The sequence below is a fragment of the Oratosquilla oratoria genome, chromosome 7 (assembly GCF_046742065.1).
Source record: "Oratosquilla oratoria isolate Oo_2021 chromosome 7, ASM4674206v1, whole genome shotgun sequence".
Classification (NCBI taxonomy): Eukaryota; Metazoa; Arthropoda; class Malacostraca; order Stomatopoda; family Squillidae; genus Oratosquilla; species Oratosquilla oratoria.
In genome coordinates, this window is record NC_134783.1 from 62,464,587 (window position 1) to 62,477,925 (window position 13,339).

Sequence of the window (13,339 nt, forward strand, 5' to 3'; positions counted from 1 at the left end):
CCTGCTGGGTATAGTACTTTAGCAAGTAGCGAGGCGACAGGTCACCGTGACTAAGTTCAAAGTGAACCTGACTTACGATACAGAATGCAAGCCCCACCAGTCTCGGTAGGCAAAGCACTTTAGCATGTAAAATTACTTAATCGACAAGTCACCGTGACTGACTGAAAAATGAATATGATTTGAGTTGACATTGATGTGCTATCTAATTTTTACCCTCTTTTTCAAATTAATAATTTAAATTCCATTGACTGTAAATGAATTTTTATTTTTAACATCAAATTGTAAATTTGATTCATAAAGAATAACGTTAGTTTATTGTGCCAGAGTTGTAGTTTGTATTCGTCGCATATTGTTTGCATGACATTCAAAGTGATACTTATGTTATAAGTTTTTACATATTTAAGGTAAAAAAAACACGTTAGTAGCCCAACTCTCTTCCTCACTTCAACCCCCCCCTCCGCCCAATGGGCATATCCTCCTTATCCCCCCCCCAATTACCGGCAACCCCTACGCATTCAAGATATCACATCATTACCAGAAACCACTAATCAACACGGATCAGGTGTTGATTAGTGGTAACACTGGCAACAATACATGACATGCACACGGCGTAACTGCACATCCATAACCAACTCACACTCTCACCGGCACCCTACAACCACCCGGCATGCAGGCAGTCACTGAAAAAAAGCTTACCCCCCATCCCCACTAACCTAACCAAACCGAACAAAACAAAATCAATCTTAACCCGACCCAACCCTGAATTACGATATAACGTAAGCTTCGCCACAGTTCCTTGTGAGCAAAGCACTTTAGCAGCATGCGAAAGTAGTGAAACAACAGGTCACCGTGACGGAGTTTAAGATGAACCTGACTTACGATATAGATTGTGAGTGCCATCATAGTTCTGATGGCAAAGTAAGTTAGGATGTTAAAATACTGAGTCTATCTAACCTAACTAGACTTAACCAGCAAGACAGGATACTTACATGGAAGACTTCCTGTGACTCCAGGTCAAAACTTGTGGCAGCGTGTGGTGGCTTCGTAATACATCACAAATTCACAACACTATCACTATTGCACTACCTTCACGACCACAATTTCACGTCACCGAGGGAAAGAACACGGTAGATACAAATTAACGTAAACACTTCGATGCTTCAAAAAGTGTCTCCGATTTTCCAAGACAACGAAATCAAAATTCCCGCAAAGCAGGGTACGTCCCGCTGGAGATGTTGATTCACCGAAATTTCGACGTAGACTGAAGGGCGGTCTTCTTCATGGTATATATACTCTTTTGTGAAGCATGCTGCTGGGCGTCTTAGAATGGAGCACGCTGATTGGTCCGTTCCTTCTTCCAGGACCAATCGTCAGCAATAAGGTGTTCTTACTCGAATGCCGGACGTTTCGGCCTGATATTTATTGAAAACGTACATTTACACTAAAGTGAATTTCATACATAGAGGCGAAGCCCCCCCTTTATTTAGAAAAATAGACTGCTCGATTTGCAGAAAAAATAATATAAGACGAGGAAAACAGGGGGAGTCATTACTACTAAGAAAGGAGCCCAGTAACTTTGCTTTGATGGATTTACATATAAGAAGAAGACCGTAGCGAAGAATAAAGATAAAATAACATGGCGTTGTGTTAAGCGTGATCCACTCGTAAAATGTCAATTATACGATATAAATTTAATATTGATTAACACTATGAAAAAATGGACACCAGTCTAGACATACCCGAGAAGCCTATTGAATAAAAAAAATGGATAATCGTATGAAATATGACTAGATTATAACAGTGAGAAATATGAAAAAGAAAAATGTTTAAATTGTAATTAGCGAAACGTCGTACAAATAAAGGTTCCGTCCTCATATGGTGTTTACCTCGTCAGTTAATAACTAATTAACTAATGTGGTTAAAGTTATGCCTGTTTTGGTGACATATTGTAAACAATAACAATTAAAAGGTGTACTGTAATCATTATCTAAAGTAGTAGTAGTAGTAATTAAGTAATATGTGGTTAAAGTTATGCGTGTTTGGGCGACATATTGCAAACAATAACAATTATAAGGTGTACTGTAATCATCGTATAATTTTTGTATAACATATTCAAAGTTATACTTACGTTATAAGTGTTTACATGTTTAAGATAAAAAAAAATCACTGGTTTAAAGGTGAACCTTTACTTACGACATGGAACGTAATCTTTACCACAGTCCTGGTGGCAAAGCAATTTAGGATGTTAAAATACCGAGTAGACCTAACCTAACCAGACCAAACTCTGTTCGTAACCTTTCCCAATGTGATATTTGCCGTTGAAACGTCGGCAATACAGTGTTCCTATTCCAATGCCGGACGTTTCGGCCTATGATATTTATTGAAAACGTACATTTAAAATAAAGTGAATTTCATACATAGAGGCGAAGCCCCCGTCTCATTTAGAAAAAGCGACATTGCCCGATTTGCAGAAAATTTGAAAATAAATATAGAACGCTCGTATATTGGTACATATATATAAGACGAGGAAAACCGGGTTGGTCATAAATACGGTAGCGACAGCATGGAAATCATTACTAAAAGATGAGCTCAATAACTTTGCTTTGATGAAATTGTGTATACGAAGAAGACCGTGGCGAAGAATGAAGATGAAATAACATGGCGTTGTGTTAAGCGTGATCCGCCCGTAAAATGTAAAGCCTTAATGAAAACTCAGTGTGTTTTCTTTCCAATAATTTTGATTATTTCTCTATAATATGCGACATACTTTAACAATAATTGGGCGGTTGAAATTACTAAGTAAATTTATTATCTGAGAACGACACATGAAACGCCCCGTCGAAATACCCGAAAAGGCCAAGTAAAGTTCGCATTGTTCCTAAACAATGGCTGAAGCGTCCGGTCACCTCCTGCTCACACCTGTGTGTCTCTACCACCTTTTCTATTTAAAGTAGTGAGTCGGCGGATCACCGCGACTGATTTACAATATAGAACGTAAGCTCCACCAGTCTTGGTGGGAAAAGCACTTTACTATGTTAAAGTACTGAGGCGACATATCACTGTAACTGAGTTCAAAAGTAACCTGACTTACAATATAGAACGTAAACTGCACCACAGTCCTGGTGGACAAAGTACTTTACCATGTCAGAGAAGTGAGGCCACGGGTCACCGTGACAGAGTTTAAAATGAACCTAAAGTACGATATAGAACGCAAGCCCGATCACAGTCGTGTAATAGTTTGTATTCATCGTATATCAATCATTTTGATGACTTAATTCAATCTTACATATAAATCTTAAAAATAAATAAACTTTATGACATATATTTCGTTTTTATGTCCCGATGTCTTCCAAGTGCACAAAATAATTCAAATACGCAGGATGACTTGTGTGGTATGTATTAATTAATTCTGGGATTCTTGTATTATCATCTATACAAAAGGATATGAAATAGAAAAATATTCATCTTACCAAGTTGTCGTTCATAATTATGCTCTTTCATGTCTGAGTTGTAATTTTAAATTATCTGCTGCGAACCGAACACGGAGCAGTTATAGGAACTTATGCAGGTTCTTTAACCAAAAAACAGCTCTGGAACTCACAACCGATGTCCATTAAGCAGTCAGATAGCAAAGTTACTTTCAAGGAAAAAAAGTCTCAGCTATGGACCGGGAACAGCTTTGATTTTATGTATTAATAGCCTAGTGAGGGATACCAGACTAATATAAATTAGTATTACGTCTTGACTTCAGCTCACATTTCTAGTGTCTAGTATGTATTGTGTGTGTCTTTAGATTAATCTAAAGAATAATTAATTAGTTTGCCTTCATACTTTGATCTCCAAGACCATGTAAATTACCACCCATTGACTATTCGCTAAAGTTTGCCCTTACTTTGATCTTCAGAACAATATAAAATATTACTCTTTACTATGTATCATATCGCCCTATATTACCCTAGTATCACATCCAGAATAAATATAGAATATCTAATAATTATATTTTTTCATTGTAAAAATAAATTAAATGTGGGAAAATGTCCTACAAGATGTTGGAAAATGTCCCGGATTCGAGTTGTCCTAGGGGAGCAGTTTTGGGGACCAACCAGTGTCCGGGCAAGAGTTGACCTACAACAATCATTATAACGATGCTTGATGCTCAAAACTGGTTTCTACCTTTGTTTTGTTTGTCATAGCTTGGTATATGTTTCAGGTATGGTCCGAGACTAGTTATGACCTGATCATAATACTAGTCTGGTGAATCAGGGTACCAGGCAGCAGTTGAACCTTTCCCTCCTGGTCCTTGCTGTTTTACTCGCATGCCGGACGTTTCGGCCTAAGATATTATTTACTATTTACCTTTTTATTATCTAACTATACCTATGCATTTTGTTACTTATTATTATTTATATTATTATATTTTATTTATCATTATTTATATTATATTTTATCTACGGTTATTTATATTATATTTTATCTACGGTTATTTATATTATATTTTATCTATTGTTGTTTATATTATATTTTATCTATTACTGTTTATATTATATTTTATCTATTACTGTTTATATTATATTTTATCTATTACTGTTTATATTATATTCTATCTATTACTATTTATATTATATTTTATCTATTATTATTTATATTATATTTTATCTATTATTATTTATCTCATATTTTATCTATTACTATTTATATTATATTTTATCTATTATTATTTATATCATATTTTATCTATTGTTATTTATATTATATTTTATTTATTGTTATTTATATTATATTTTATTTATTGTTATTTATATTATATTTTATTTATTGTTATTTATATTATATTTTATTTATTGTTATTAGTATTATATTTTATTTATTGTTATTTATATTATATTTTATTTATTGTTATTTATATTATATTTTATTTATTATTATTTATATTATATTTTATCTATTATTATTTATATCATATTTTATCTATTATTATTTATATTATATTTTATCTATTATTATTTATATCATATTTCATTTATTATTATTCATGTTATTATATTTTATTTATTTATCATTACTATATTTTTTTCGCATCCGACCTAGTTATGGACCAAAAGGTCTCCTGACGGCATGCTCCGCCTTTATAATACTTTGTAAGAAACCCTTATGGTCCGATCTTGTCTGGCAACCTAAATTTCATAGTTACGTTTCGCTCTGCAATTGTTCTTAAATAGTGTAGCCATTTCATTATACCTAATCCCAAGGTGCGTCTCTCCCCATTCCATTCTCACAGAAAGCCCTCTTTTTATTCCGATCGCGATTTTCAACATATCGGTCATCCATTTACGTGTACTGATTTCCGTTGTAACTTTCCTAACAGCATCATTTGTGGCGTCCAGGCTGACCTCATTTGTGACCTCACTCTCGACTTCCCCTACTTCCCACGTGTCATGACCTAGTAGGTCAGGTCCATTACCCCTCGGAGTGGTACGAAGCTTAGTCAGCTATTTCCTCATTCCCTCAAAAATCAGCCTTTCTTTTTTATACATAGACTGATATAGGCCAACTATGTATTTTACTATAAGATATCTTGGAATTTCAGTAATAATGGCATTTTCATTTTTCATTATTTTATATTTCTTTTAATATATTGATTCCTGATTTTGAAATGTGGTATTCATAAGTCATATTGTAGCCATTCGTATTGATTATCATTATCTAATATAAATTTATAGCATTATCCTGCATGTGGAGAAATGACAATGTTGGAAAATGGATGTGTGAAAATGTGTGTATTTCAAAGTTCAGATATTTTGAAAATTCAATACTAATGGGCATTTCCATTTTCATTAACTGATATTCAACTATTGATATACTGATTTCTAATTTTGAATCGTGATATCCATAAGTCACATACGTCCAATACAAGGTTGTAGCAGTATCCTTATCGCACATTAATAAATCTTATTAAATGAATAATGTGGGAAAAATCTAATAAATTAATAAAATGTGGGAAGGTGTCCTCCTGCATGTTGGAAAATGTCCATGTGGGAAACTGTCCGTACACCGTCACCGTGACTGAGTTCAAAATGAACCTGACTTACGATACAGAACGTAAGCTCCACCACAGTACTGGTGGGCAAAGAACTTTAGTATGTTAAAGTAATGAGTCGACGGATCGCCGTCCAAAATGAACCTGACTTAGACGTAGAATGTACGCTCAACCTCAGTTCTGGTGGGCAAAGCATTTTCGTTTGTAGTGGTAAGGCGATGGGACACTGACTTAGTCAAAAATGAACTTGAATTTTGATAAAGAACGTAAGCTCCACCACTGTCCTAGTTTACAACACTAGCATGTTAGTTAAAGTACTGAGGCGACGGGTCACCGTGATTGAGTAAGCTGCACCACTCTAACCTAACCTAACAATCCCAGGTTAGAATATTTCATTCATATCTTCAATATTTACGTAAGAGTCCGCAGGGACAAAAACGCTATGGCGATTTTTATAAATAAACAGTTCAACGAACGAATAAGTAAAAGCAGCAGCAGCACTAATACCACTTCCACGACGACGTCCACCATCACTCTCATCACACATTGTTGTTACCTGGGGACATATTGCCACTCTGCCCCCACCCCACCATGAAGATTTGTGCAACAGTAGCAATTAATCGTTGAGTCCGTTTTCTTCAAATAGTCACTTGTATGTGTCCTGGACAACACAATGTGGCGTGTTCCCTCACTAAGCGCATTTTTTACTTTTGTTTTTTAATTATAACTTGTGTTTAACTTGTGTCTAACAATGATTACACTATTCCTCAGCAAACAGTACACCATAAACATCATTCGTGAGTGTTCAATTCACATTTCAATTTCCGCGTCTCGTTATCCATCAGTTTCTACCTTCGTACGATATTGTATAATTAGACCATTAGAGGAGCGACGTCCGAAACATTTAGAGTCGTTGAAAAAATCATGCGTTTTGTGAAGGCTACAATAAACTAATAACATCTAACTGGGGCTGTATTTACATAAGTTAACCCATCTAGATTTAATGCAACCCTGCCTAGCGACATCAACAGATTAGAAACTAGATGTCAACTACTAAATGCGTTGTCACACTTGGTACAAAACACGGACACGATACGAGTTCGACGTCTGTAATATTAATTAAACACCAAACCGACTACTAACTCATCCCTTGTCTATTCACACTTAACTACCACTCTTATTACTCTAGCCTTCGCGTAGTGAACGGGGTTAGCTCCTGTCGATGAACCAAATCAGTTTAGTAGGCTAGGCGAGTTAAATCTTAGAATATTCCAAACTATTCTACCCGGCTGCATGGTATACCCCACCTCTCTCTCTCTTTCTCTCGTATGAAGGCAATTAATTATCAAAAAATTATTTTTTTACACAAACCTATCAAGTCACATTTGTGTATAATGGTAACATACCTTTCAGAACTGCTGCAAGCGGATTGCAAGCAAATCTTTAGTGTCCATGCCCGGTCACACGCACGTACACACGTCCTTGTTTTCTAGCTAACGGCATATTTACACGTCGGCATAGAAAGCAGCTCATTACGAACGGCAAAGATGAATAAAATCGTCTGACGGCAACAATAACCATATACTAAAACAACTCGATACAGAAGTGAATCGATTTATGCTGTAACAATGATGATTACAAAAGGAAATCGCAAAGAGACACCTTCTGTTACACCTGAATGATAATGACAGGGCCGTTTCTAGCTATAGGCGGTATAGGCAATTGCCTAGGGATCCCAACCTACCAGGGGGTCCCCGGCCGGCCCAATGGCTAGGTAACGCTACCGAAGGTCAAATATGAGCCTGTGTTTCTCCCGCTCGCCGACGCAAATAAACAACACGCCTCTTGCAGTGTTTAGTGTTTGAAATGCTTTGATCGTCTGCTAAAAATACTATCTTGTTAAAAATCACCTACATCTTATTTAATCTAAAGATATAATATGGTAAGCATTAATTGGCTTTATTTATTCATGTGTTCACTAAGCTAGGGCTTATGGCTACAGATGTTATTAATTGTTGATTACAAACTCTTTTTGGCCATTAGCTTACTATTTGTCCAATTGTTTGGCTTTATTTGTCACTGGAATTGGCATCACCAGCGTTCTTGTTTACTCTTTGGTCGCTTCATGTTTAGCTTCTAATGGTGTAAATTTGTAAGTTTGTGTGTTCTGTGACTGTAAGTTGGAATTCCTTTTATTATATTTGTATGCACAATAGGAAATGTTGGTATTCTATGGAATGTTTACCTTTTCCACCTTTTTCAATATTCAATGTTCATATATGTTCATATGTTCAATTTTGTTTAATTTGTATCGATATTTTATCCAATCCCTTATTCATATATTCACTTATTTCTTTATTATCAAAACTATGATTATTTATTTTCTCACTTCACCTACCTAATGAAAAAAAAACACTAGATGGCAGGACCGAGGTTAGCTCAAAAGGAAGTGACAGAAATACTATTCCGTTTGTCGTGTGGTCCGTTTCTCTAGTTCGTATATAATATTAAGATAACCACAGGCTCAACAATCACCCATCTGTTCACCTTTCAGGTCTACCCGAATTTCGTGGATGTAGAATTATTTTTATTAAGGGGTATTTAAAAGGTTTACACTTTACAGATATCTGTATTAGGCCTACACTGATAAAAACAATCATATTTATTCTACTCGAATATCGTGTATGTAAAATTGATTCCATGAATTTATAAGGTTTTCACTTAACAGATTTCTGTGCTAGGCCTACATTAGACTCTAAGACTCGCCAATCATCATTCCCGTAATGGCGTCAAAACGAATTTATCTCAGCGGAGCAAAGAAACGAAAGAAAAGAAATTTGACGAAGAAAAATGGCCAATAGAAAAAGGTAATTCATTATCGTTTATTTAATAATTTAAAGAAACATATTAAAGTTTGGTTTTATTATGTTTTCTGAATGGTGAGTATTATTTTAGACTAACGCCTAATCATCTAAGGAAATTTGTAATTTTGCAGGATCAATTCTAAAATATATTGGAACTCCAGACAGCAAGCCAGAGGAATATTCTGATCTTTCTGAACAGGATGCTCCAGTGCCATCACATTCATCAGGATCTGTCCAGGAAGCTGTACTGCCACCAAGACCACCACATTCCCCAGAACCACAGAAGGCATCATCTACTTCTGAGCAGCCTCCCATTTATTCTAAACTGCTAGATCCTGCTAACTGGCCAACCATTCTGTCTGATGCATTTAGAACGGATGCAGTAGGCAGAGGGCCATTTCAGATTAGTTCTGATTTCACATTTCCCAAAAAAGAAGACGGAAGAAGTTTTCATTATCATTATTTTTGTAGAACATTGGTTAATGGAGACAAGATGAAGCGGACTTGGCTTATCTACTCAAAAACAAAAAATGCTCCCTATTGCTTTTGTTGTAAATTATTTTCAACCAAAGAACAAAAGTTAGTGACAGAAGGACTGACAGACTGGAAAAACATAAGGCACACTTTTGAAAAGTCATGAAAGCATTCCAGCACACATAGCGCACATGGCAACCTGGAAAGATTTACAACTCCGTTTGCAAACTGGAAAGACAATAGACCAAGCTGAAAGAACACTATTGGAGGCTGAAAAGAGGCGCTGGAGAGATGTCCTGACTCGCTTAATCGCCATTATCCAATCCTTAGCCGAGAGAAATCTTGCATTTAGAGGTTCATCAAACACGTTACACCAGCAGAATAATGGGAATTTTCTAAAAGAGGTGGAGCTGCTTGCTAAATTTGATCCTGTCATGAAGCAGCACATTGAGCGTGTTGAGAGTGGCCAGTTCAGTCATTCCAGCTACCTTGGAAATATCATCCAAAATGAACTTATTGCTTCAATCAGTACTAAAATAATGGACACAATGGTGACTGAAGTTAAACAGTCCAAATATTATTCAATTATTTTGGACTGTACTCCCGATGTAAGCCATCAAGAACAGATGTCAGTCGTCATAAGGACTGTCAAAATGGATAAGAAACCAGAAATTAAGGAACATTTTATGGGGTTTCTTGTAGCTTCTGAAACAACAGATCTTGGTTTGTCATCTCTAATTATAAAGAAACTGACGAAACTGAATATTCTCCTTGAAGATTGCAGAGGACAATCATATGATAATGGTGCCAACATGAAAGGGAGAAACAAAGGAGTTCAAGCCAGACTTCTTGAGAAGAACCCTCGTGCACTCTATGTTCCATGTGGAGCACATTCCCAAAACTTGATGATATCTGATGCAGCAACAGCTTCAATAGATGCCACTAGCTATTTCGGCACTGTTCAGAAACTGTACAACCTATTTTCAGCCTCACCACAAAGATGGGCAATCCTAAAAGATTATGTCACTGTTGCACTCAAGACCTGGAGTGACACAAGATGGGAGAGCCGTATTAATAGCATAGAAGCTGTGCGGTATCAGGCCTCTAATATAAGGGAAGCTTTGTTGAAGGTCAGGGAAGTGTCTGATCCTCTGACCAAGGTTGAAGCCCAAAGTCTGGCAGAAGAGGTGGGGTCATACCGATTTATCATTTGCACAGTCATATGGTATGACATTCTACACATTGTGAACCATGTCAGTAAGCTCCTGGAGTCTCCTAAAATGCAGCTTGATGTGGCAGTTGACCTCCTTACTAAAGCGAAAACATCTCTGACTAACTACAGAAGAATTGGATTCACTTCAGCTCAAGTCTCTGCTAAAGATATGTGTGAGGAAATGAATGTAGAGGCTGTACTCAAAGAAAAGAGATTAAGAAGTACAAAAAGACACTTTGCTTGAGGCCACAGATGAGCCCATTGCAGATGCAATGAAGAGGCTAGAAATAACATTCTTTAATGTTGATGTTGACACTACCATTCAATCCTTAACTGATAGATTTAAAACTCTGAGTGAAGTAAGAGACCAATTTGGAGTGCTGCTCAATTTCCAGAAACTGGATGATCAGTCATTGAACAACCAGTGTGACAAACTATGCAAGACATTAACCTCTGGAAATGAAAGTGACATTGATGGAAAGGAACTGGCTATGGAAGTTAAACACTTACCAAGTTTGCCCTCAGACGAAATGACTGCTCTTGAGCTCCTCACCTATATCCACAATTTTTTTTTTTTTTTTTTGAGGAATTGTATCCCAATCTGTGGGTTGCACTGAGAATTGCCTGTACTCTGCCTGTGACTGTGGCCTCAGCAGAGAGGAGCTTTTCGAAGCTGAAACTCATCAAGACCTAGTTAAGATCATCTATGGGGCAGGAGCGACTCAGTGGTCTTGCAATAATCAGCATCAACCATGAAGTGGGGAAAGACGTGTTGTATGAAGACATCATTGATGATTTTGCGAGTAAAAAAGCCAGAAAGCAGAAATTTTGAGCCCAATACAATGCAGTTGGTGGTGGTTTGTATTCAGAGACTGTGATGTTAAGTTACTACTATTTTAGAGTGTGGTTTGTATTCAGAGACTGTGATGTTAAGTTACCAATATTTTGAAATGTGGTTTGTATTCAGAGACTGTGATGTTAACATAAATGTTTAAATAAATAAATATGGTGTAATAGTTACTTGCATCCTTTACCATCATCAAAAGATATAGAAGTCGTTTAATTACTGTTTGGCAAACTTCACAGGTATAAATGAAATACCAATCTGTCTATCTTTCTAACTTTTGAGGGCCCCTAACTGCCTCTTGCCTAGGGCCCCCACAAAGCTAGAAACGGCCCTGGATAATGAGATAGGCACCCTTCAAAGCAGACATTATTTCAATGCCTTCCTCGCCTCACATGTGTTTAATATCACTTGGCGATGCAGGATACGTTCTGCTAGGATACAACAAGGTTTATGCGTCCCACTACAAGCACTGCGCATTTCAAAACACGAGGCACTACGCTGAGCACTTAGCACTTCCACAGCACCGTGGGATACAACGCGGTAGATACAAATTAACGTAAGCACTAATACACTGCCATATCAAAACACTTAGCATTTTCACGGCACTGTGGGATACGACACGGTAGATGCAGATTAAAGCAAGCACTAACACAAGGCAGGAGACATCTCACTTGAGATGCTGACTTTTCAAGATCGCGACGTCTACTGGGGACGGTTTTAGAAGTCGAGTTGCCAGTTTCTGAACACAATATTATCGTTTTCATGACAAAATTATGGTACTGTTATTAAAGAAATGTGGTACAAATTATTGTACATTTTGAAATATAATATAATGTACACTTTATGTAACATTTATAAATTCTATTAATGTGGAGAAATTCAAATAAATGATCTTTCACAAATTAGTGTTTCATTGAAAATAATCAAATAATATGCCTCATCATCAGTGTAATGAAATGAAAATATTTTAAAAAGAAAAACTTTCATATTTGTATGTAATTGAAAATAACTATTCATATTCTAGACATAAGCTATACCTCATGGCTTATAACATTACTCAGAATGTGAGGTGTTACTGCTGTGGTAAGTGCCAAACACGCAGTATTTTTGGTAGGAGTTTATTGCGGAGGTCTACACACAAGTATGGCAGGAAGGGATCTATCACAAGCGAATGCTTGGGGGCCTAGCTTGGGCATTAAGACGCGCTCGTGCCCTACTTCCTGATACATTGTTGCCAGGCGGGAAAAAGATTGGGCGAAACAATACATACTAACATATCTAGGTATATACATAAGAATGTACAGAAACAAGAGAACAATCACATATAATGATGAATATGCATGCAAAATGGTTAAGGGTAACATATATTTAGTACCTTAATGCTATGACGTGTACAATTGCCATAGACGCATACGCGTTTAGTGTACGCCTAATGACGTATACATATTCGGTTATATAATTATGTATAGGGCATTTATATAATGTAATGACTACATAGGCTTACTTATACAAAACATTTACAATAGATATATGTTGATATTACGTACTCATGTATAATAAAGAAGTGTTACTCTTTATTGTCTTTATTGTTCCTTTTCAATTCTTCATTCTCCTATTTTACTTCTTTTAACTGTCTTTTTAATTCTTCTATTTCATTAGTTAAATTTTTGTTCGTCTTCTCTAGTTCTTCAAATTTTTCAACTCTCTAACCTAACTTAACCTAACCTAACCTAACCAATTCTCGCCGTCCATTCGATGAAAGTGTGTGTGTGTGTGTGTGTGTGTGTGTGTGTGTGTGTGTGTGTGTGTGTGTGTGTGTGTGTGCGTGTGTGCTCGAGTGTGCTCGCGTGTGTGTGCACTTATGTGCTGTGTGTAATTCACCTCGGATCTGCTGTAGCCTCTGT

The 13,339-nt window shown here is 36.4% G+C and overlaps 1 protein-coding gene across 1 annotated transcript; it reads left to right on the plus strand.

Moving 5' to 3' along the window:
- The first annotated feature begins 8,773 nt into the window (after positions 1 to 8,773).
- On the plus strand, positions 8,774 to 12,216 carry LOC143026932 (zinc finger MYM-type protein 1-like). The gene is made up of 2 exons (XM_076187723.1): positions 8,774 to 8,904; positions 9,033 to 12,216. Exon 2 carries the CDS (start codon positions 9,567 to 9,569, stop codon positions 10,830 to 10,832), a length of 1,266 nt encoding a protein of 421 aa, XP_076043838.1. The 5' UTR covers positions 8,774 to 8,904; positions 9,033 to 9,566; the 3' UTR covers positions 10,833 to 12,216.
- Positions 12,217 to 13,339: the final 1,123 nt, after the last annotated feature.

Bases quoted from the DNA above. Each gene is read 5' to 3' on its own strand.
- LOC143026932 (XM_076187723.1), top strand. From the start codon at position 9,567: ATGGCAACCTGGAAAGATTTACAACTCCGTTTGCAAACTGGAAAGACA.